Source organism: Amyelois transitella, chromosome 12 (genome assembly GCF_032362555.1).
Source record: "Amyelois transitella isolate CPQ chromosome 12, ilAmyTran1.1, whole genome shotgun sequence".
Taxonomy (NCBI): domain Eukaryota; kingdom Metazoa; phylum Arthropoda; class Insecta; order Lepidoptera; family Pyralidae; genus Amyelois; species Amyelois transitella.
In genome coordinates this window covers 11,205,083-11,229,697 of record NC_083515.1, presented here as the reverse complement: position 1 = coordinate 11,229,697, position 24,615 = coordinate 11,205,083, and the positions used below count along the sequence as shown (strand labels likewise).

The 24,615-nt window shown below is 39.6% G+C and overlaps 2 protein-coding genes across 4 annotated transcripts; both read left to right on the top strand.

Annotated features, from left to right (window-relative positions):
• Nucleotides 1–186: 186 nt before the first annotated feature.
• Nucleotides 187–16,663, top strand: LOC106133133 (uncharacterized). Its single transcript, XM_060946969.1, has 14 exons — nucleotides 187–680; nucleotides 1,194–1,342; nucleotides 1,837–1,985; nucleotides 2,770–2,918; nucleotides 3,504–3,669; nucleotides 6,357–6,611; nucleotides 7,226–7,333; nucleotides 7,991–8,208; nucleotides 8,895–9,298; nucleotides 9,604–9,761; nucleotides 11,025–11,230; nucleotides 12,617–12,728; nucleotides 13,245–13,313; nucleotides 15,633–16,663. Exons 1-14 carry the CDS (start codon nucleotides 379–381, stop codon nucleotides 15,861–15,863), a joined length of 2,676 nt encoding a protein of 891 aa, XP_060802952.1. The 5' UTR covers nucleotides 187–378; the 3' UTR covers nucleotides 15,864–16,663.
• Nucleotides 16,664–17,113: 450 nt separating this feature from the next.
• LOC106133151 (ecdysone oxidase) lies at nucleotides 17,114–24,070 on the top strand. 3 transcript variants are annotated; one of them, XM_013332782.2, is made up of 4 exons: nucleotides 17,114–17,268; nucleotides 20,929–21,076; nucleotides 21,815–21,948; nucleotides 22,145–24,070. In XM_013332782.2, the coding sequence occupies exons 2-4, from the start codon at nucleotides 20,947–20,949 to the stop codon at nucleotides 23,684–23,686; spliced, it is 1,806 nt and encodes a 601-aa protein (XP_013188236.1). In that variant the 5' UTR covers nucleotides 17,114–17,268; nucleotides 20,929–20,946; the 3' UTR covers nucleotides 23,687–24,070. The 3 variants fall into 3 exon arrangements, with proteins under 3 accessions (XP_013188236.1, XP_013188235.1, XP_060802849.1); XM_013332781.2 differs by lacking the exon at nucleotides 17,114–17,268 and adding an exon at nucleotides 17,778–17,961; XM_060946866.1 differs by lacking the exon at nucleotides 17,114–17,268 and adding an exon at nucleotides 20,753–20,856.
• Nucleotides 24,071–24,615: the final 545 nt, after the last annotated feature.

The window sequence follows — 24,615 nt, the reverse complement described above, 5'->3', positions numbered from 1 at the left end:
TTAATAAAAAATATTTTTTGTTTCATTAACTAAAATTAATTAAAATTGTGTAAGTTTAATGAAAAGAATTATTCAATAAATGTTATAAATTAAAATTGTTTTCGTCACGGTTGTTTTTTAATGATTTTTTGGATATGAAATGTCGTGGAAAGTTTACGGATTTGGCGTGTGTGGCAACGTTTAAACGTCAAAATCAGCTGTATTGTGATAAGTTTGACAACCGACTACCGTAGCCGGCGGTGAAAACAAATAAGAACTCCAAAGTAAACAAATATTCAAAGATTAATTGTTTATTTGTGATTGAATAATCAAATGTAGTAGTTTTGTAAGAATTTTATAAAGTTAAGGTGGTGCATAACAGCTATTACTTTCAAAATCATGGCACATAATAGTTTACATCAAGAACCAAACTGTAAACCACTCGATACTTACGATGAAATCATATCGTTTCTCGAAAATCCTCCCTCATGGAGGTCTCTGTGTAAAGAGATGACCCCCCACAGCAAGAAGAAGATCAGGAATATGTCTTTGAATACTTTAGTGGGTCCGATAGGTCCTGATAGACCGCCTACTTTCTGCCACTTCAATCCGGACTCCGAGGACGTGGAGAGACACAACGCAGACTCGTTACCGAAGACGCTGGTATGCCACGACATGGCGAATGGTTATCACGACGACAGGTATCTTAAAGTCACGTTTTTAAGGAACACATTTTCTATATATTTTTCACTCTGCTTAAACTCAACTAAAAATAATATTTTATGCAAATTGTAATGCCACCCCGGGGCGAAATCCTTCCTTTACATCATCATCATTAAATATTGTTAGAGGCATGTTTGTTTTTTTTTGCAGTGTTAATAATCAGATATTAGCATTTAATAAATACTCAAATTCATTACAGGTCTACCTCTCTGTAATAACAGAAAACTCCTGTTTGCACTAGTGTACTACAAATACAAATACTTTATTTGCTATAAATGGGGTAAAACAATAGGTGTTACAAAGCATATATAATTCACGCATTTAACTAGTCATGGCATGCAAAAATACAGAAAATTTAATTAAATGAGAATTATAATTGAAATGATTATTAAAATAATGTCATATTAAATGTTCTGCTCAAAATTTATTTTTTACTAGTCCATTCAGTTTCTCCACACCCAATTCATATAGTTTAAATTATTTTTGTTCAGCATGATTGACGGCACCTCCAACCACCTAGCGTACACATTCTACCACTGGGCAGGCATTGACATCTTCTGCTACTTCAGCCACCACCTGATCACCATCCCGCCGCTGGGCTGGATCAATGTGGGCCACGCTCATGGGGTCAAAGTTATTGGTATACAATTGTATATGTATATATGTTTTTCTGTTTTTATTTGAAAGTAATCTTGTAATACGATCTGCCTTAGTGAAGCTTTAAATCCCTTAATATAAGACATTTCAAGGAAACAAATCAGTTTTCTGGAAATTTTGCAGAAGTTTAACATGTATGTTCAATAACAGGTTTAAATTTTCATAACATATTCGGTTTCATTAGTAGAAGTTAGACTATCAGACAGAATGAAATCTTTTAAATGAAATTAAAATTATTATTATTTTTAAATAATAATTGTAAACTTTGGTTTTCGGAATTTGCCTGTAGAGAAACTTGATCACCAATTTATTTAATGACCCCAGAGAAAAATATCCCTTGCTCAAATAAAACAGCTGAATGTGGCCCTACAATGTTTGTGTGATTGTTGGTTCCCTCTACCCCTTAAGGGATATAGAAGTGATTATATGTAGGTATATATTCACAATCAAGTTAATTATATTTCATTTTATCTTAAGGCACAGTAATAACCGAATGGACTGAAGGCTATGACTTCTGGGAGTATGTGCTGTCTTCAGAGAGCCAGTATCAGGAGCTGGCCAATGCCCTGGTCTCCATCGCGAAGCTGCTGAAGTTTGACGGGTGGTTGCTTAATGTGGAAAACAAGGCAAGTTCGTTATTTGACTATTTTAGCAATATAAATGCTTAGTTTGCTATGCTTTTGTGGTTCCCGGCAACAAATAAAAACGAAGAATAGACTACCCCATCTTGTTCCCATGGATGTCGTAAAAAGCGACTAAGGGATATGCTTGGTAAACTTGGTATTCTTCTTTTAGGCGATGGGCTAGCAACATTTCAACCTTTATTTGAGTCTCAATTCCATCATTAAGCTGTACAGCTGAGCCTAACATTTTAGTATTTACAAAACTGTCTCCTTCTACCCTGTAAGAGATAAAGTTGTGTTTCCCTTGATTGACTTTTACCATTTGAACGAGAAGAAGCAGCTGGCATCCGCTATGTGTTTTCTTCACTACCAGACCAGCATGGAAGCTTGCACTGTGATGAATGTGCTCCTATTTTCTTAGTCGCCTTTTGCGACATCAATGGGAAAGAGATGAAGTGGTCCTATTCTTAAGTGCCAAATACCCCACGGCACATCATATTGATACATACATACATATAATCACGTCCTTATCCCTTGCGGGATAGAACAGCCAACAGTCTTAATAAGGCTGATAGGCCACGTTTAGCTGTTTGGCTTAATGATAGAATTGAGATTGAAATAGTGACAGGTTGCTAGTCTGTCACCTAAAAGAAGAATCCCAAGTTTATAAGCCTATCCCTTAGTCTCCTTTTACGACATCCATGGGAAAGAGATGGAGTGGTCCTATTCTTAAGTGCCAAAAACCACACGGCACATCAGGGTATTGATGATAATAATAATTGTTCAGGTGTCAAAACCCCTGGTGCTGGTGGAGTTCGTGCGGTTCCTCCACCAGCGGCTGCACGAGGAGCTCCCGGAGCCCGAGCTGGTCTGGTACGACAGCGTCACCATCAAGGGCAACCTCAACTGGCAGAACGGGCTTAATGAGAACAACAAGTATGTTTCACTATGACTTCTGTTGGTGTAGTGTTACATAGGTGAAAGTTTAATGTCTTTAAAAGCTGCCGGTTATATCACTACATAGTATAAAACAAAGTCGCTATTTTAGTCTGTTTATCTGTATGCTTAAATCTTTAAAATTACGCAACGGATTTTGATGCGGATTTTTGTAACAGGTAGAGTAATTCAAGAGGAAGGTTTTTATGTATAATAACATTTATAATTTTGCACCCGTGCGAAGCCGGGGCGGGTCGCTAGTAAATAAATAAGTCTTTATTCAGATTTATCATTACAATTCTTAAAATATCATTCTATAATTTGTATTTTTTTTGACGGCCTCTGTGGCGCAGCGTTAGTACGCTTGTCTGTGACACCGGAGGTCCCGAGTTCGAATGATGAGAAAATAACTTTTCTGATTGGCCTGGGTCTTGGATGTTTATCTACATAAGTATTTATTATAAAATATAGTATCGTTGAGTTAGTATCTCGTAACACAAGTCTCGAACTTACTTCGAGGCTAACTCGATCTGTGTAATTTAGCCTTACAGTCTTCTTGTCATATCACATCATGCATTGCCGCAGAGACTTCTTCGACGTGTGCGACGGCTTCTTCACGAACTACTCGTGGAAGGAGGAGGACATAGAGAGCAGCGTGGAGATGGCCGGAGACAGGCTGCGTGATCTGTTCATCGGTATTGATGTATGGGGGAGGAACTTCTATGGAGGAGGGCAGTTTAATACGGCTGCGGTAAGCGAAATTAAGCAAGTCCATAATCTCATATTAATAAGAGTACCCGGTTGACCGAGCTTTGCCCGGTCTAACAGAGATGGCGCAACGCGATTTTTAAAATGTTTATATATCTTAGGAACCGAGCTTTTCTCGAACCTAGGACCTTGATAAATCGATTCCTTGAGCCGAAAAGCCCCTAATCTGTAACTTTCATGAAAATCGTTGGAGCTGTTTCCGAGATCCTGATTATATATATACAAGAATTGCTCGTTTAAATATATTAGAAAAATAAACATGGAATAAATTCGCCTTGAGTTTATGGTATACACAAAATATTGTAAGAGAAAGAAGATTATTTAGAAAAATAAGTAGTTATACGAGCCTTCTGCTTATTATCTCTCATTACACGATAAGAACCTCATTCGACTGAACTCACTAACGCCTCTCTCCCGGATGTGTTGGCAGGGACTTCATTTCTTCACAAGACACTAAACTTTTGCCTGAACTCGTCAGACGCGGAGTTTTTGTCAGAGACTACATCATTTCACTTGCCACGATACTTACTTTATCCACATTCATCAATCATTTCATACCAAGTAATCAGTTTAGCTCTAATTTAAAGATAGTACATACATATCCCTTGCGGGGTAGACAGAGTCAACAGTCTTGAAAATACTGATAGGCCACGTTCAGCTGTTTGGCTTACTGATAGAATTGAGATTCATATAAAGTGACAGGTTGCCAGCCCGTCACCTAAAAGAAGAATCTCAAGTTTTTTTAAGCCTATCCCTTAGTCGCCTTTTACAACATCCATGGAGTTGGGGTGGTCCTATTCTTTTTTCCATTGGTGCCGGGAACCACAAGGCACGATAGAGCACTAGCACTAGCTGTGCCCGTGACTTTGGCCGCGTGGAATAGTTATTTTGGGCATTATTGAAGCCCTCAAGGATGAATAATTTTCCCTGTTTTTTTTTCATATTATCCATAATTTCTTCGCTCCTAATAGTTGCAGCGTGATGTTACATAGCCTTAAGCTTTCCTCGATAAATGGTCTATTCAACGCAGAAAGAATTTTTCAATTCGAACCAGTAGTTCCTGAGTTTAGCGCGTTCAAACAAACTCTTCAGCTTTATAATATAAGTATAGTGTAGGAAGTATAGATATTAAAGTTATTTATTCCAACAGAAGAAAGAAGGAGAAAAGAGGAGAAAATAATCAGTTTAAAATAATTATGTTATGAACATAAAAATTGAGAAGCTTTTACAATTAAAATTATTTTTTGACATAACTCACTAACAAAACCATGGCAACCGTTGCTATGGCCGTCTAGCAAGAAGGTTGCCTACATACATTCAGTCAGAAAAGTATCGGGAATGGATTATTTATTTATGGTTCCAAATTCAAATTTTTGTTTTTTTTTGTTGTTGTTAGATTGGCACAACTGTTTTCCATTTTGGCGCGGAGTTTGAGTTGCATCTGTTGTTTACATTAAATACAGTGCTATTTTTAGTTATATCATATCTAGTGTGTATTGCTAATTTCATAATGGATAAAAACATCGAACAAAGAGTTTGTCTTAAATTTTGCATTGCCAATGGAATATCGTGTTCGGAGTCACTGAAAATGTTACAGAAGGCTTACGGTGAATCGACTTTATCAAAAACTCGTGCTTATGAGTGGTACAAAGCGTTCAAAAGCGGTCGAGATGTGATGGAAGATTTGCCTCGCTCTGGTAGGCCATCAACGTCTGCAACTGAAGTTAACATCGCAAAAGTGAAGGAAATAGTGACTGAAAATCCTCATTCAACTTTGAGAGAGATAGCCACCGAACTTTCTGTATCTCACGAGTCGATCCGTACCATTTTAACTAATAATTTGGGTATGAAACATGTTGCCGCTCGGCTAGTCCCAAAAGACCTGAATTTTTTTCAAAAACTCAGTCGCATGAGATTCGCTGAGGACATGCTAGAACGAGTCAATTCCGACCCAACATTCATGAAACGCATTGTTACTGGTGACGAGACGTGGGTTTACGAGTTTGACATGCAAACTAGTCAACAAGCTTCGGAGTGGCGCCTTCCAACTGAACCGAAACCGAAAAAACCACGCCAAAGTCGTTCAAAAGTCAAAGTCATGTTGACTGTTTTCTTTGACTATCGCGGTGTTGTGCACTCGGAATTCTTGCCGGAAGGTCAAACGGTAAATAAGGAATATTATTTGAGTGTTATGCGGCGTTTAAGAGAGCAAATCCGACGAAAAAGGCCAGATTTGTGGAAAGAAAATTCTTGGATTTTGCACCATGATAATGCACCTTCGCACAAGGCCATCATTGTGAACGAATTTTTAACCAAACACTCAACAAATACCATCGAGCAACCACCATATTCACCAGATATGGCTCCAGCCGACTTTTTTCTTTTTCCTAAACTCAAATTACCACTTCGTGGCACCCGTTTTCAATCGGTAGAAGACAAAAGAGAATTCGCGGCGAGAACTGACCTCAATTCCGGAAACAGCGTTTAAAAAATGTTTTGATGATTGGATTATTCGTTGGCGTAAGTGTATCGTTTCTAAAGGAGCATATTTTGAAGGTGATAAAATAAATTTGGATGAATAACAAACAGTTTGTGTATTATTGATCTTTTCCCGCTACTTTCTTGACAGAGTAGTATAGATAAAGCACCAACATATATCCTGCCTCCCAGGCGGTAGAACTGGCGAGCGGCTACGGCTGCTCCCTGGCGATCTTCGCGCCGGCGTGGACGCACGAGACGGCGGACCAGCGCGACGCGGACATCGCCCTCGCCGACGACCTCTGCTCCGGGCAGAACGTGGAGCTCCGCGAGAGGGCGCTGTGGGGCTCCCTGTGGCCGTATCTGAACACGAACCTGCCCTGCCAACTGCCATTCCAGAGTTCCTTCTGTAGGGGACAAGGCACTAAGCGGAGATTGTACGGAGAGGTAGGTGCAGTTCGAATTGGATTTGTTTTTATGAATTTTTATTGTTTTTGTTTGTTTGTTTGTTTGTTTGTTTGTAAACTCTTTATTGCACATAAAAATAAATATAACAAAAATAAAACAGTCATTGGATATAGAAGAATATGTACAATGGCGGACTTATCCCAATCGGGATTTCTTCCAGTCAACCAAAAGTTTTTTTTTAATTTAATATAATTGAAAATTACCCACCTAATCGATTTGGTAAAGTGGGACACTGATTAACTAAATAAAGTTCTTTTTTGAAACTGAAAGCGTCGTACGTCAGACATAACTATGGAGTGTTAGTAAAAAATATATCAAATTAACATTTAATTAAGCATTTGATACGGTTAAAATTACGTTATTTACATTAACTATTTATAATTCTTAGATAAAGACCAATAGTAATATAAAAAACAACACCAATGAGCTTTTATATTAATGTTCTTAATGGTAGCATTATAAAATTATTTTCAACATATCAGATAAATAATTGGGGGTCCCCAAGGATTGATTTTGGGTCCTTCTAAAATTATATTTAAGAAAATATGTAGGTATATTTAAGGTGTGAGGCGTAATATTAGACACGGTCGCAGGTGTTCAGCCCGGGGCCGTGGTACAACCTGCGCCACATGCAGTACCAGCCCAACTCGGCGTACGGCCCGCACGGCTACCTGCTGTCCACGCCGGAGACCATTGCTGCTGTAAGGCTTTTACTATTCCTATATAATTAAGACCTATATTGTAATCATATTGAAGGAATAAATGATTATAGTAATTTGATGTATTCTGGAAAATGTTATCAAGATAAGAGATTTGTATTTTTGTTTTCAAAACGAATTGTTTGAATTTCATGAAATTTGACAAATAGACAAGATCTGTAAACTTGCTCATGTCAAAAGCTTGCGAGACTGACTGACATATCAACTCACAGCTCAAACCGCTGGGTCTACAGACTTCAAATTTGGCGTGTACATTCTTTATCTGGTCTAGGGGTGCACTAAAGGAAGGATTTCTCGAAATTCCAGCAGGAACAGAATAGAATAGAGTAGATTTATTTTCAAAAAAAATTATCCAATTTTGAAAATAAATCTACTCTATTCTATTCTTCTTGTATCCACAAGACGACTTATTGACGTCACATCACTTAAATCTAATTATATCTAACTACAGCTTCCAAAGCACATGAACATTGAACATAGAACGGGAATTATTATGATTTTTCGTTTCACGCGTACAGACGCCGCTAATTCCATGCTCACATGCCACCAGGTATCCCTGAATGAACATAGAACGGGAATAACTATGATTATTCGTTTCACGCGTAGTAGCATAAACGATGCTAATTCCATGCTCACCAGGTATCCCGCAGCGCCATCGTGCGGGACAAGAAGGGCATCATCAAGTTCCAGCCGGCGTTCGAGATGAGCAGGCACGAACTGCACTCGGTGCACAGCTCCCGGGAGCTGCAGCAGGAGCACCGCGACAGCATGATCATCTGCACCATCGACGAGGAGGAGCGCCCGAGGGAATCTGACAGGAAGCATTCCATGAAGAATGTCTTCAAGCAGATGTTCAGGTTGGAAGGTTCCGCTGACTTTGACACTTGTTGACTTTGTTTTTTTTTGTTCTTTTCCGCGGATGAGCTCTGAACGGTGCGTAGTTCCTAGGTTTACGGAACGGTCCATAGTTCCCATAACGATGATCCTACATACATACATATGGTCACGTCTATATCCCTTGCGGGGTAGACAGAGCCAACAGTCTTGAAAAGACTGAATGACCACGTTCAGCTATTTGGCTTAACGATAGAATTGAGATTCAACTAGTGACAGGTTGCTAGCCCATCGCCTATAAAATAATCGCAAGTTTGTAAGCCTATCCCTTAGTCGCCTTTTACGACATCCATGGGAAAGAGATGGAGTGGTCCTATTCTTTTTTGTATTGGTGCTGGGACACTGACACCTGTCACTCATCCCAAATTCATCATAAAGCCTTATACCTGAACGTGGTCTTTCAGACTTTTTGTGTCTATTGGCTCTGTCTTCCCCACAAAGGATAAAGACGTGATAATACATATGTGTATGTATCTTCCAGATAACAAGATAAAATACCGAACAATTCGATCGTATTTCAGTATTCCGCTTTTCCAAGGTGTAATATATGCGTTCGAGCTATCAGTCTTTACGGAACTGTTGGCTCTGTCTACCCCGCGAGGGATATAGACGTGATCATATGTATGTATGTAATAAATGCGTTTTGTAGGATGAAATCGCGTCGGCGCTCCGTGAACCCTGAAGAGGAACCTGATCATCCTCAAGACAATACAGGCTCCCCCCACGGCCACCTCCACGTCCACCTCCCGGACGAACCGCCCGGCCAACCCACCGACCAACCTCCCGGCCAACCCTCGAACCAGTTGCCCGACCAATCCGACGACCAGTCGCCGGACAAATCCGACGAGCCCACCCAGAGACACACAGACTTAACCCTCGAGCGCTCGCACGCGATGATGGCGCATTCGTGGCAAGACATCAAGGCGGCGTGGTCCATGAAGCAGCTGTCGGTGAACCTGAAGCTGTCGCAGCCGCACAAGCTGCGGCTGGCGCTGGCCTGCGTGCCGGGCGAGCGGCCCTGCCTGGAGCCCTATTACGAGGACAGCTATATTGGTAACTCATTGATTTTATGATTAGGTAAGGATGAGTGCTGCGTGGTTCCCGGCACCAATACAAAAAAGAATGGGACCACTCCATCTCTTTCCCATGGATGTCGTAAAAGGCAACTAAGGGATAGGCTTCCAAACTTGGGATTCTTTTTTAGGCGATGGGCTAGCAACCTGTCAATATTTGAATCTCAATTCTATCAGTAAGCCAAACAGCTGAACGTGGCCATTCAGTCTTTTCAAGACTGTTGGCTCTATCTACCCCGCTAGGGATGTAGACGTGATCGTATGTATGTATGTTGTATCGGGCAGGGGGCTCCAGCCTGCTGGTGAGCCCGGCGGACCAGCTGTCGCCGGCGCTGCGCTGGGCGCGGCTGCTTCACTGCGAGTTCCCGGTGGCGGGGCAGCTCGTGCTCTGCGTGGTCACCAAGACGCTGCCCGACTGCGACTCGCAGTATCTTAATGTTAAGGTGACCTTATGTTCAAAGATCTTTATTTCTCAAAAAGACATACATAGTTACTTAGCTGAGAATCTACAATATACTTCTCAAAAAGACATACATAGTCACTTAGCTGAGAATCTACAATATACTTCTCAAAAAGACATACATAGTCACTTAGCTGAGAATCTACAATATACTTCTCAAAAAGACATACATAGTCACTTAGCTGAGAATCTACAATATACTTAAAATTAGTTTTATCGTTTGCACTGCCACTGGGTAATCCGGGTATACGAATATTATCACAAAAAAGACTATTGAGGTAAAATTGCACAAATCAATTATGTTGGTTCATTAACTTAAATTTAGTACTTAATTACATATTTTTATAAATGTGTTCAGCAAGCTTGTTTTAAATAAATTGAATGAAACAATTTTTTTAATATCTTGGGGTAGTTTGTTACCTTACCTTGTTTACCTTAAAAAACATATTGCTCTGCTTAAGGTATTAATGTTGAGGTAAAGTAAGGGTATTAATGTTCCAAATTTAATGAAATATGCAAAATTGATTCCACTATTCAAGAAAGGTGAAAAATCGGAACCTGGTAATTATAGACCAATCTTAATTTTAATAATTTTGAGTAAGGTCTTCGAGAGAATCATGCTTAATCAAATGCAGTTTTATTTTAAGTTCATGGCTTACTGAGGGGAAATGTACAACAGATGCAGGTGTGACTCTTGTCACTCATATTCTCAATGGATGGGAAAACTCACAGGATGCCATCGGAGTGTTTGCGATCTGACTAAAGCATTTGATTGCGTTGATCATAGAACTCTTCTGCTTAAGCTTGTTCATTACGGGTTCGACACTACTGCCGTTGAACTTATTAAATCATATCTTAGTGATAGATTACAGACGGTAGATTTAAATAATACAAAATAGAAATGAGCGAAGATAAAAATTGGGGTACCGCAAGGTACCATTTTGGGACTGGCATCGTGTTGTTTGCAGATGATACGTCACTATTTTTTAAGAAAAACCGTAAGATGAACCGCCATGGCTAAATCTGTGATGATGTCGCTATTTGAATCTTAATTGAACGTGGTCTACTAGTCTTTTCGACACTGTTGGCTCTGTCTACCTCGCATACATACGTATTTATATGAATTAATGATGATAGGTAAAGAAAAAATATGGTACAGTCTGCAACATTACAACCTGCACAAGTTCATTGCGGGGTAACTCGATATGCGATTGGCTGTACTAACTTACATTGTCGTTGTTACCAGCTGTTCGCGCGATCGCCCTCCTCCCAAGAGATCCGCGTCACGTGCGTGGGCCGCGACGTTCCCGGCGAAGGGAGGCCTTCCCCCCTCACCCTATCCCTGTATCCCCTATCTGACGGGCCGCGGCTGAAGCAGCTGCAGAAGTACCTGCTCCTCAACCAGCCAGGGTTCTACATGTCGCCGGAGAACTGCTTCGGCTGGAGAGTCAGGTGAGAGGCTCTGTCTACCCCGCTAGCTGTCCCCACATCCCCTATCTGACGGGCCGCGGCTGAAGCGGTTGCAGAAGTACCTGCTCCTCAACCAGCCAGGGTTCTACATGTCGCCGGAGAACTGCTTCGGCTGGAGAGTCAGGTGAGAGGCTCTGTCTACCCCGCTAGCTGTCCCCACATCCCCTATCTGACGGGCCGCGGCTGAAGCGGTTGCAGAAGTACCTGCTCCTCAACCAGCCAGGGTTCTACATGTCGCCGGAGAACTGCTTCGGCTGGAGAGTCAGGTGAGAGGCTCTGTCTACCCCGCTTTTTAATGCATATTTTTATAATCATTTTCATTTCGTCTGGTTGTTTTGGTTTGAAAAATTTTTAGAGATGATTGTGGATCACTTCACGTCGTCATTATAGGCACCGTATATTGTACGAAAGCCTTATTCCTTTTCAACCTCTGACTGAAATTAGTAGAAAAGTTAAAATTATATTAAATCTTTCATTATATGTCCGAAAAACCCCAAGATCTACTTCCGGTCCGGTGTTTATAATATCGATGGATGAGAATCTGATAATTATACAGCATAAATAACATATAATCCACGTCCGTAACCCCTGCGGGGTAGACAGAGCCACCAGTCATTAAACGACTGAAAGGCCACGTTCAGCTGTTTGGCTTAATGATAGCATTGAGATTTAAATAGTGACAGGTTGCTAGCCCATCGCCTGAAATAGGAATCCCAAGTATATTAGCTTATCTCTAAGTCACCTTTAACGACATCCATGTGAAGGAGATGGAGTGGTTCTTTTTTCTATTGGTGCCGGGAACCACACGGCATTGCATTTGAATGCGCTGAGCAGATTTCATAAAAATTTTGCCGCGTGGTTCTCAGTACCAATAAAAGAAAAGAATAGGACCACTCCATTTCGTTTCCATGGATGTCGTAAAAGGCGACTAAGGGACTAACTATAAACTTGGGATTCTGCTTTAAGGCGATGGGCTGAATATACATTACTAGCGACCCGCTCCGGCTTCGCAAGGGTGCAAAATTCGGAAAAAATTATACATAAAAACCTTCCTCTTGAATCACTCTACCTATTACAAAAAACCGCATCAAAATCCGTTGCGTAATTTTAAAGATTTAAGCATACAGACAAACACACTAAAATAGCGACTTTGTTTTATACTATGTAGTGAAGCCAAACAGCTGAACGTCACCTATCAGTCTTTTCTGGACTGGTGGCTCTGTCTGGCCCGCAAGGGATATAGACGTACATACATATAATCACGTAGACAGGACCAGCAGTCTTGAAAGACTGACGGGCCACGTTCAGCTGTTAGGTTTGATGATAGATTTTGTTGAATTTATTTTCAATCGAACATATCGCCGTCAGATACTACATAGCGCCCCTGGACTCGTCCGTGGTGACTTCTGTCAACCTCCGCTGCGGACTCAGCTCGGGCTCCATTCTGCTGGGTCACATCGGGCTGTGCTTGCGGAGAGAGGTAAATTTATATTGTTCTTAAACTTGTGAAGAGAAAATGTTTGTTTGTTTGTTTGTAATATCTTTATTGCATAGAAATTTATATAGTTACAAGAAAATAGTAAGTACATAGTTATAAATGGAACAAATCACTTGCAATGGCGGACGACATACATACATATGATCACGTCTTTATCCCTTACGGGGTAGACAGAGCCAACAGTCTTAAAAAGACTGATAGGCCACGTTCAGCTGCTTGGCTTAATGATAGAATTGAGATTCAAATAGTGACAGGTTGCTAGCCCATCGCCTAAAAGAAGAATCCCAAGTTTATAAGCCTATCCCTTAGTCGCCTTTTACGACATCCATGGGAACAAGATGAAGTGGTCCCATTCTTTTTTTTTTATTATTGCCGTGAACCACACGGCACTTAATACGTTTAATACAATGTATAGGTAAATACAATTGGTTGTTTGTAATATTATTAAATGTTTCTTAACGATAGAACTAGTATTTACGTAAGACTCTGTCTGTACAGGAAACTGAGGACGTTACAAACAGGATCGATGAGATGCCCCGCCCCACACGGCAGGTCCTGGAGTCACCGGTACGTACTTATTGAATTTGTAGCGGGAGCGATGATTAGGCTCGACCGCCACCAAAGGGAAGATCTTCCTGTAGGCTGGCGTGACGCCTGGGGAACCGCGCGACAGACGATGTTGTGTCGGAGGTTGTATATATAGCTCCAATCCGTGAAATCTTTGCTTGCGCGTTTTAGGTTCTTCGCTGTTTTTGATTGATAGCGTCGCGTAATTTATTTTTTTCTTGTGACTTCTGGCGTATAGATTTCGCCACAAATTCATTCAAATTTTGATTAAAATCTTCGTGGGGTTATGATTGTGTGAAAAAGAATAGGACCACTCCATCTCTTTCGCATGGATGTCGTGAAAGGCGACTAAGGTATAGGCTTATATACTTGGGATAGTTCTTTTAAGCGATTGGCTAGCATCCTGTCACTATTTGAATCTCAAAACTATAATTAAGTCAAACAGCTGAATATCAGCCTTTTCGAGACTGTTGACTCTGTCTACCCCGCAAGGGATATAGACGTGATTATATGTATGTATCCATGTCATGTATGTTTGTTTTTGTCTCAAAACTATTATAGTTTATATTAGTTACACACATACATATAATCACGTCTATATCCCTTGCGGGGTAGACAGAGCCAACAGTCTTGTAAAGACTGATAGACCACGTTCAGCTATTTGGCTTTAAGATAGAATTATTATTATTTATTATATAAATTTAATAAAATAAATATTACACAAATTTATATTAGTTTTACTAGGATATCTAGTTTTCTAGTGATAACAAAACCGCGAAACGACAAGAGAACGTGCGCAGGCCTCAATTATAGTGAGCTATTGACCTAGTTGGACATTTATGAATACAATGAACTTTTGACCTTAATTATTGGAAAGATGTAGTCTCTGCCTACCCCTCCGGGAATGATAAGTGTTTTTGTGTATGTATAAAATATATATAAAAATTGAAATAAATTTATAAAATTAAATAAAATTAATTATACCAATTAATATTAAATAATGCGAAAGTAAACATAACATAACATAGTAGGTAGTAGGTAGGGGTAGGCAGAGACTACCTCTTTCCACTTGCCACGATCTCTGCATACTTCCTTCGCTTCATCCACATTCATAATTCTCTTCATGCAAGCTCGGCGGTTTCGGGTACTTTTGACCGAATGCGAAAGTAAGTTTGTTTGTTTCCAATATTTTTGAAGTTTTGCGTCTGAAGAGCCTGGAGAAGGACATAGGGCATAAGGACATTTCATCCCGGTAAAAACTGCAGTTCCCGTGGGATTTGTAGGTGTATTTGATTTTGTTTCGCGCGTATAGGTGGCGCTAAATTTGCGCGGGTGAAGTTTCGGGTAAAAGCTAGTGTTATATAATTTTTCTTTATCTAGATGTCACTTTTGCACTTACTGAATAAGTAGTGAAGAACTTGAATTAATAGTGCTCTTGAATTAAATTTTCTTTTTAAAGATTTATACTTATTTTACTTGATTTACATCTATACTAATATTATAAAGCTGAAGTATTTGTTTGTTTGTTTGAACGCGCTAATTTCAAGAACTATTGGTTAGAATTGAAAAATTCTTTTTGTGTTGAATAAACCATTTATTGAGGAAGGCTTTAGGCTATATAACATCACGCTGCAACTATAAGGAGCGAAGAAATAACGGAAAATGTTAGCCAGCCGATGTGCTGGGATCGACAACTTATACCTAATTGTTCCGCAGTGATCTACTAGTAGGTACATTCACCTACTTTTTTGTAAGAGTCTAAGTTTTTCCTAACATGTATAATGTTATCGAATATGTATCGGGAGGGCAATGTTAAAATATTTAGGTTTTTGAAAAAAAAATCTCTAAGCGAATCTCTTTGTTTAAGATCGTAGATAGCTCGAATTGCCCTTTTTTGTAGAATGAAAATAGTTTGTATGTCTGCTGCTGATCCCCAAAGAAGTAGTTTAGTAGTTTGCCTGCATATAAGTTTACGCGGAAAAATTCCAAATTTACGCGGACGAAGTCGCGGGCAACATCTAGTACATACATACATACATATAATCACGTCTATATCCCTTGCGGGGTAGACAGAGCCAACAGTCTTGAAAAGATTGATAGGCCACGTTCAGCTGTTTGGCTTAATGATGGAATTGAGATTCCAATAGTGACAGGTTGCTAGCCCATCGCCTAAAAAAGAATCCCAAGTTTGTTAGCCTATCCCTTAGTCGCCTTTTACGACATCCACGGGAAAGAGATGGAGTGGTCCTATTCTTTTTTTTTATTGGTGCCGGGAACCACACGGCACATCACGTATACATCTATTTTTATTAATTTCAGCATCAGATGAACGTGACCACACAAACGTCCACAACTCTCGGCGCCAACAGCCCCGGGCTCATAAAGTCAGTGGGAGTGGACCCCGCCTGGACCGGGGCTCCCCAGGGCTCCAGGGGGGTCGCCGTGGAACAAAGAGACTCAAAACGAATTGGAACCATCGTTTTTGAGGATCCCGACGTACAGGTAGACGAAGGGAAGTTGCAGAATTCAAAAGGGAATGAAAATTCCTAGTCCTTATTTAGTGTGCAACCTATAACATGTTGATTAAAGATATACTTGTATAATTAAGTTCAGACTATCTAGTGACATTCCAATATTCTAACTATTAATAATAATAAATAAATAAATATATACGGGACAAATTACACAGATTGAGTTAGCCTCGAAGTAAGTTCGAGACTTGTGTTACGAGATACTAACTCAACGATACTATATTTTTATAATATAGTATTATGTAGATAAACATCCAAGAGAGGCCAATCAGAGAAAGTTCTTTTCTCATCATGCCCTGGCCGGGATTCGAACCCGGGACCTCCGGTGTCACAGACAAGTTCACTACCGCTGCGCCACAGAGGCCGTTAGTAATAATAAAACTCGTAATTTATAAATTGTGTAGTCCCTGTAAATCGTCTTCCCACGACAACGTGCCCAGAAGGCTGGTTGCATTGCCACGTTGAATGGCAATGCTTAATCTTTGACTTGAGAAGTTTCCAGCCCTCTGGTCTAATGGCCTTGTATAATAATGTACATGATTATAAATATACTTTTTGATTATAAATATGAATGAATGCTTCAAATAAGATACTTTTTGTACGCCCGGATCTGTTCTTAGGTAACCTAAGGGTGACTTCGTTCTAATTTGGATGCAAACAGGACAAATACTAGAATAATTATGATTATGAGTTACAGTAAATGTATATCTACATCGTGACCCTGTCTCTCTATCTACATATATTCTAGGGAGTATACATAATGTAATATATGACGTGTCTTTGACATTGAAAATTTATTTTTTCCCTAATATTAAGGAATATGACATACTGTTATTAGTGTAAAATAAATGTATATTTACAAATGTCACGCCTCGTTTTATTTGCCTTGCCATTCTGAAATTGTAAATTCTTAATTGCACATGTGAAACTTAAATAAACTACATGATTATTAAAAAAAAGCAAAGACGAACTTGTTTCAAGAAGGCATTTATTACGTATTTATTAAAAAAGTGAAGCCTAAACTGAACGCTAAAAATATTCGAAAGCCATACAGCGAATGATCAATTCGAAAAAATATTCGAAAGCCATACATCACATAGTGGCATTTCGGTCTTTACAAGACTGTTGGCTCTGTCTACCCAGCTGGGATAAAGACGTGACTATATATACGTAATAACCACTACACTAAAGGCTGTCAAGTGTATTATTAAGTATCGATTGTATAATCAGAGTTGAGAGCGTGCCGGCTTATCAGCTGATATCGAGATCATCAGATCGTCCACCGCAATGATCAGTGTTCTGTGGTATTGTTGATGATACTCCGTGGTTTAAGATAGTTCTGGATGTGCTTCTTCTTGATGGAATTCAAGAATAGTTGATGACTGGCCTGAGGCAGAAGATAGACTCGGTATTTACATATATAGGTAATATCACTCTTTTTTTTTTGTGTGGGTTAGGGAGAGATTACTTTCCACTTGCCTCGATCCCTGCATACATCTTTTGCTTCTCCATACATACGTTATATGTACGTATGTATGGAGAAGCAAAAGATGTATCACGTCTATAAAGTTATGTTTATTTGTATTGTAGAGATGATAATTATTTATTTCTTTCCTTCTTTCTATATCCGTTGCGGAGTAGACACAGCGTTCAGCTGTATTGCTTAGTGATGGAATTGAGATTCAAATAGTGACAGGATGCTAGCCCACAGCCTACAAGAAGAATCCCAAGCTTATAAGACTTCTTTAACGTTAACTGATCTTTGGTTAAGAGAAGGTAATCTTGACCTTCTATATATAGTTATATAGACATCCTTTTGTTTTTGTCAATGTGATTATATATATATTTATATTCACATCCTTGATATTATCAAATGATGATATGATAATGATAAATGATTTCGTTTCGGCATTCCCCCTGCGACATTTTCATTTGTATCGTTGTTATTCGAAATTTTCTTATCAATAATTTGAAAGTAGGTAGTCTTAAATAATGTGTGAATAGCAATCGAGTGATAATTGCTTTGTATTGCAAGTCGGCAGTGAGTGTGTCAAGTAATTATGCTATCTTGTTCAAGATTATTGTAAATTTTTATCGACTTGGCGCCTGCTTGAACGGTGAGTACAGTGTTAAAATGTTCATTTATTTTTTTAATGAAGTTTTATTATTAGCACCTAGTTGTTTAAAAATCTTTATCATCAGCTAAAGCTAAGCTCTCTCACTTGTCTCAGTGGAATAACCATGATCAAAACTGAGTTAGGTTCCCCTAGGAACAGGGTCACGGAGGTCAAACAGTGTTTAGTCTCTCCGTGTCCTTATGACCCTTGATTTCTCCTCAGATAATACTTGTTGGGACTAAAGCCAGAACAATGATGATTGAAATGCAGTGAAGGAATTGTAATGAATTTTAAGATGAGATACGACACAATTTTCGATTTCCTTTTGTTACAGAATATTTTTTAACTAAATATTAAAATAGTGCGGATGTCTGAGTCATTAAATGAACATGTATTTTGTTACTGGTTACACTTCTAGCGGTGTTGCTTTTAAATTACAACACACCTAGACTTTATACGTTAAAAAATATACGTTTCTTTTGTATCGCTAGAGTAGGGATGGATAAGGAGTAAGTAGTAGGTACGTATGACAGTTTGTGTTTAAAAAAAAAGTATTATCACGTGACAATACATGGCCGTGACTGATAATGTAGGCGGGTCAACGACCTGATATCACGTTATGTTGCACGTATCACAATACAATTTTTTGAACATAAATTGATAGTAAAAAAAACTTAACTAGGTATCAATTGTTTAGTTGAATAGATTTTCCTGCAAATTTAGTTGACTATAAAATAATCATTAGGAACAGTAGGTACTATCGCGTTCATATCTGCAGTCATAGTTTTAAAATTCTTACGGGTTAAAATAGCGTGCACTGTGGTTCCACTAGATACACACACACATGCATATTTAAAAAGAATAAATATTCCATCAAATGAATACGGTCTTTAATACCAATGATTACTAAGTAAAACAGTTTATTATTCTATGACATATAACATAACTAAACAGAAAGAGACGGTAATCAACGATGGCCGAACGGGGCCCGATAATTGTCGATCGAGATATCGTCGTCTCTCATTATTTGCATAAGTTTTGCCTATAGAGGGAAGTCTGCGACTGCCAGACTTATGTCGTTTCAATAAGGTTGAAAGTTTTTCTGCACACGACCCTAACATAGGTAGTGGTTCCTTTGAAAGTTATTGGGTAGCAATTACCTACTTCGTGTGAGCAAGTGAGATCTAAAATATATTAGATAATCTCGCTTGCTCACACTCGCTTGTTCTAGTTACTAGCGTTACTTGGATTCCGAAGTTATTCAAGATTTTTTTTGTCTATTTTAGTGTTACTGGCTATTTTTAATGTTTCAAGGTGCCATTTGAACTAAATAACTGACTGACTAACTAACTAACTGATATCTAAGAATTACAATACACGTGTCTTCAAACACGGAAATCAGTTAGAAATATTAAACAAGAGGGAGCAAAATAAAAACATTCAATAATTAAAATTAGTAAATTTTATTGAAACAGTTTACCTATAGTTTTATTTACTTATTGATGATTATATAAAGCTATACATACAGTCTATTACACCAATTGTATCATCCACTCATCTCCTGTTATTAAGGTTACAGCTTAATTATTCGTTTTCATAAAGAAAAGATATTGAAGCTGTCCTTAAAATACTATCTAAGTAATTAGGACTTTTAATATAAACTGGCAGAACCTTTCACGGATATGGACTCGATGCACAGTTGGCAGTTGTCTTGCACAAATGATATTGTTGGCATATCATCAATCGGATAAATACACCGCACAGTTGATAACATGGTTTCTTGCAGCACTTGCACATAATGAGCAGCTGTAGCGCGTCCTGCTATCCACACCTGTTCCCCAGGTCCAGCAGCACTCATCCAGCCCCACATATTTACAGATATGCGTACAGACTCCATATTTAGCACAATATGTTTTTCTTCATACGAAGTTGCATTTCCTCGCCATAAATGACGCGTACCGTGTTGCGAAGACATAAACGAATTTTCGTCCGTAAATATCGCTTTTTTCCAGTCAAAATCCAAATACTGCCGAGCAAATTCTAAACATTTTTGCTTATTTATTTCGGATAAATACGGCTTCCTTCATGGCTGTCTGTGGTGCAGTCATTCACGGTGCAAAACTCGATGAACAGTAACCACTGAAGTATCGAACGATTCCGCAAATATTCTGGTAGGTATGAAGCCATTATTGTCGTACTGTTCCACCATGGATCTCCGCTGTGTCTCGTGTCGCTGTTTTGATAAGCGGACGACGAGCGCCGCGCGGTCGACTTTTTACGCTACCCTCTTCTTGATGATATCTCGCGTTACCCAACGCTTAGCAACGTTTATTGTGTTATTTGTGTAAATGTGTGAGTGACAGCGGTGACTGCAAGCTATAAAGATTTGCGAACTATGACTGCAATTATGAACGCGACCGTACCTAGGTACTGATTAAATAATAACTTTCTCTGATAATTACTTGGGTCAATGTTTTTTTTTAATTTAAGTGTACTGGCTGCACTATATTAAATCGCTCAATAGTAGGTGATCGCTGAATAGGGTGATGAATGAAATAAAAATCCAGATTCTATTCTAATGGGATTCTACTAATATAAAGGAACAATATACAAAAAGTCATGATCTGTTAAACCTCAAAGATATATTAGGTACCTAGTGTAAAAATAAATAATATACACAAAGTTATAACAATTGATAAATAAATCCTTAAATCTTTTGATTAAATGATAGATAAGTCCAAGGTGAGGATAGCAATAAACTGATAGATTTAATGCATTCATTGATTGCAAATATACTTACACCACACCCAAATCACCCTTGCCTCAATTTTGTATATGATCCTCTTATTGTCGGGTTGGCTGGAAGAGATTCCACTTAGGGATAAGCCCGCCTTTGTACTGTTTTTATTTGTAATGTACTCCTTTAGTGAACAATAAAGCATTTACTTACTTACTTTTTACCATCAGGTCCTGTGCTCGGGCGCTATGAACGTGGAGCTGTCATGCCCGGGGGGCGGGGCGGCCGTGACCTCCACCTTCGTGTCAGCAGTGCAGTTCTTCGCGGCCTCCCAGTGCCTGCTGTCGGAGCCGTGGCCGGAGCAGGCGGCTCCTGTTAGTAAGTACAACTTACATACATATGGTCACGTCTATGTCCCTTGCCGGGTAGACAGAGCCAACAGTCTTGAAAAGACTGAATGGCCACGTTCAGCTATTTGGCTTAATGATAGAATTGAGATTCAAACAGTGACAGGTTGCTAGCCCATCGCCTGAAAAAGAATCCCAAGTTTGTAAGCATATCCCTTAGTCGCCTTTTACGACATAAATAAATATATACGGGACAAATTACACAGATGGAGTTAGCCTCGAAGTAAGTTCGAGACTTGTGTTACGAGATACTAACTCAACGATACTCCATGGGAAAGAGCTGGAGGGGTCCTATTCTTTTTGTATTGGTACCGGGAACCACACGGCAATAGTAAGTACGAGGTTTTATTTATACAATTTATGTCCCAGTCATGTGAGAACACTTCTCGAGAAAATTGTTTTAAAAGGCGTGGATTTCATTGGGTTTGGTAACGTACACAACACACATTCATATGGAGAGATTTATACATTTTTAAAAGTGACTTAAATTAATTCTTCTGTAGGGTCCATTAGTATTTTCCCGATTGCATTCTCAGATGTCTGTTTCTGCTAAAGATAAAGTTGTAAGTGCAAGTTGCATCTTCATCATTTCATTTCTTACTAGAAATTCGTGCTGTAAAAGATTTGTCAATAAAATCGGTCATAACAATTTTTTTGTGATTTTAGAACGCCATGTACACAAACTTAATCAATCGATCATTGTTTTTAGATGAGTCCACCTTCGACTACATCGTCGTGGGCGGCGGCACGGCGGGGGCTGCGCTGGCGGCTCGGCTCGCCGCCTGGCCGGGCGCCACCGTGCTGCTGGTGGAGGCGGGCGGGGACCCCCCGCAGGAGGCTATAGTGAGTAAAGCAGGTTCTCATAGGTGTTTTAGATGATGGTCTTGATGATGGTCCCATTTGCAACCTGCATCACTACAATCCAGAAGTAGGTAGGTAAGGTAATTACACAAAGCGACTTCTATGACATATCAATTAGACTTTGTTAATTTTCTAGATATATGTAATAGAAGAACTATATATATATGAAAACTGTCAGGTTCCAGGATTCCGTGATGTCCTCAAAGGCAGTAAGTACGACTGGAACTTCACGACTGAAAATGACCACTCTTCAAGCCAGGCTCTCAAGGGTGGCAGGCAGCGGCAACCACGGGGCTACATGCTGGGTGGCAGCGGCTCCTTGAACGACATGGTCTACGCTAGAGGTTTCCCCGCCGACTTCGACGAGTGGGCTCAAACAGTCGGCGAAGACTGGGCATGGGGATCCGTATTGGAGTATTTCATGAAGACTGAACATTTGACAGACGAAACAATAGTCAATAATCCTCATTTAATGAAATATCATGGGCGAGGCGGCGCTATAGAAGTTTCAGGACTCAACGAGTCAACATTTGACACGGATCGTTTCTTGGACGCTTTCAAAGAATTAGGTTTTAATATTGTTGATGATATGACGAATCCAGAAACCATTGGTGCTGGAAGATTCTCACACACGATCCGTAACGGCCAACGGGACAGCTCGCTCACTGGTCTTCTTAATGAAGTGAATGGAAACCTTAATCTATTTATTCTTAAAAATACGTTGGCGACGAAAGTCCTGATTGAAAATAGTACGGCTTATGGAGTACGAGTGCTATCGGATAATGTCGATTTGCAATATTATGCCAGAAAGGAAGTTATTATATCTGCAGGCACATTTAATACAGCTAAACTGTTGATGTTGTCAGGGGTCGGTCCAAAAGAACATTTGGATAGTTTGGGAATCAGAGTGAAGAGCGACCTTCCCGTCGGGACCAATCTGCACGATCACGTTATGGTGCTGACCTACTTGGCTGCGGAGAACGGAACGTGTTTCACGAGCCCGTCGACTACGTACATGGACATGATCAGATACCTCTACGACCGGACAGGAATGTTCTCCTACTCCAACAGCATGGGAGCTTACGTATCTTTGGACGGAGATCCTAATGTTCCCGACTTCGCTATATACCCAGTCTGCGTTCCTATGGGCAACAATTTCTTCCAGGGCTGCTCGTCGGTACTGGGTTTCAGTGACGAGATTTGTAATCAACTGCATGAGAAGAACAAAGAGTACGAGCTGTTGTCCCTGGCCGTGGTTCTCCTGAAGCCGAAATCTCGAGGCGAAGTCCGTTTGAGATCCGTCGACCCACTTGACCCGCCTCTCATTTACTCCGGTACCTTTAACAACGACGATGACCTGGCCGGCTTTCCCCAGGTCATGGAGATCGCGTATTCGTTAGTAAACACTTCATATTTCAAACGAATGAACGCTCATGTCGTCGATTTGAATATAAGCAGCTGTTCTGAGCTGGTGGGCCGGGAAAGACTGCGTTGTTCTGCAAAATCGATGGCTACTTCGGCGTGGCACGCTGTAGGAACAGCCGCTATGGGAGCGGTGGTTGATTCGCAGTTGAAGGTATATGGAGTGTCTGGGTTGCGGGCGGTGGATGCCAGTGTGATGCCGAAGGTCACCCGCGGGAACACCAACGCCCCCGTGGTCATGATAGCGGAGAAAGCCGCGGACTTCATCAGGCAAGATCTCGAAAGCGACATTCTATAGTTCTGGCGCAGAATTTTGACGTATTTTACCCACGTGGTTCCACTGCTAGGCATATTCTTCTTTGCACCAACTTCTACTGCGGTTCTGTGGTAGTGTCATAAAATGTCGCCCCGTGATCTCATCTCAAAGAACCATAGTATTATTAGACGAGTGAGCTAACATAGTCGCACACTAAGTATTAATGTTTGTATTGGCCGTCCTTAGGATAAGTTGGTAGATTTAAATGTAGACTATAAAATTGTGCTGAAATGAATTAATTGCACAAGATTTTAATTAAATTGAATAATAATTTTGATGTTTACAATGTGCTGATTAAATATACCTAATTTAAGAGATTTTTGACAAATTGTAATTTTCACTACAATAAATGCATAATTTCAAAATATTATTTTTGTTTTTAACTGCTGAATAAATGTACTTATGCAATACAAATATTAGGGTACCGTAGATAGCATACCATTTATTTATATACTTTCGGCGACAATGTGTCGTAACCATCTAACAATGTTACGATGTGAACCATTAGTAAGTACGTAATATCAATAATTTCAGTGTCTAAACGTAACACACCTATCTATATACAGCGATGTAACATAACGTCACCATTTTGGTATACGACGTGATTATAATTTTGATTTAATTATTTCACTTTCGAAATATGAGTGTATGTTGTTTTATAAACCACAAATTTAAAAATATAACTTAGTCAATACATGCCTTTTTTCCATTCCAACATATTTTCTTATCACGTGGGTTACGTTTTCCGCGGGACTATATTCACGAACCTCGAAAAGGCATATAGTAGATAGTGTTAGACTTATTTTCTCTCTCTTATATATTTGATCATCAGGTAAGATAGAGAGAGAGGGAAGATCGTATAATTTATCGTTGTTAATAAATAACCCGTTGGTCAAATGTGCAGTGGGCAT

Coding starts and splice junctions, on each gene's coding strand:
- LOC106133133 (XM_060946969.1), top strand. CDS start 379: ATGGCACATAATAGTTTACATCAAGAACCAAACTGTAAACCACTCGAT. Junction 1,343..1,836: donor TCATGGGGTCAAAGTTATTG/GTATACAATTGT, acceptor TTTTATCTTAAG/GCACAGTAATAACCGAATGG. Junction 9,762..11,024: donor CGCAGTATCTTAATGTTAAG/GTGACCTTATGT, acceptor CGTTGTTACCAG/CTGTTCGCGCGATCGCCCTC.
- LOC106133151 (XM_060946866.1), top strand. CDS start 20,797: ATGATCCTCTTATTGTCGGGTTGGCTGGAAGAGATTCCACTTAGGGAT. Junction 21,077..21,814: donor GGAGCAGGCGGCTCCTGTTA/GTAAGTACAACT, acceptor CATTGTTTTTAG/ATGAGTCCACCTTCGACTAC. Junction 21,949..22,144: donor ACCCCCCGCAGGAGGCTATA/GTGAGTAAAGCA, acceptor GAAAACTGTCAG/GTTCCAGGATTCCGTGATGT.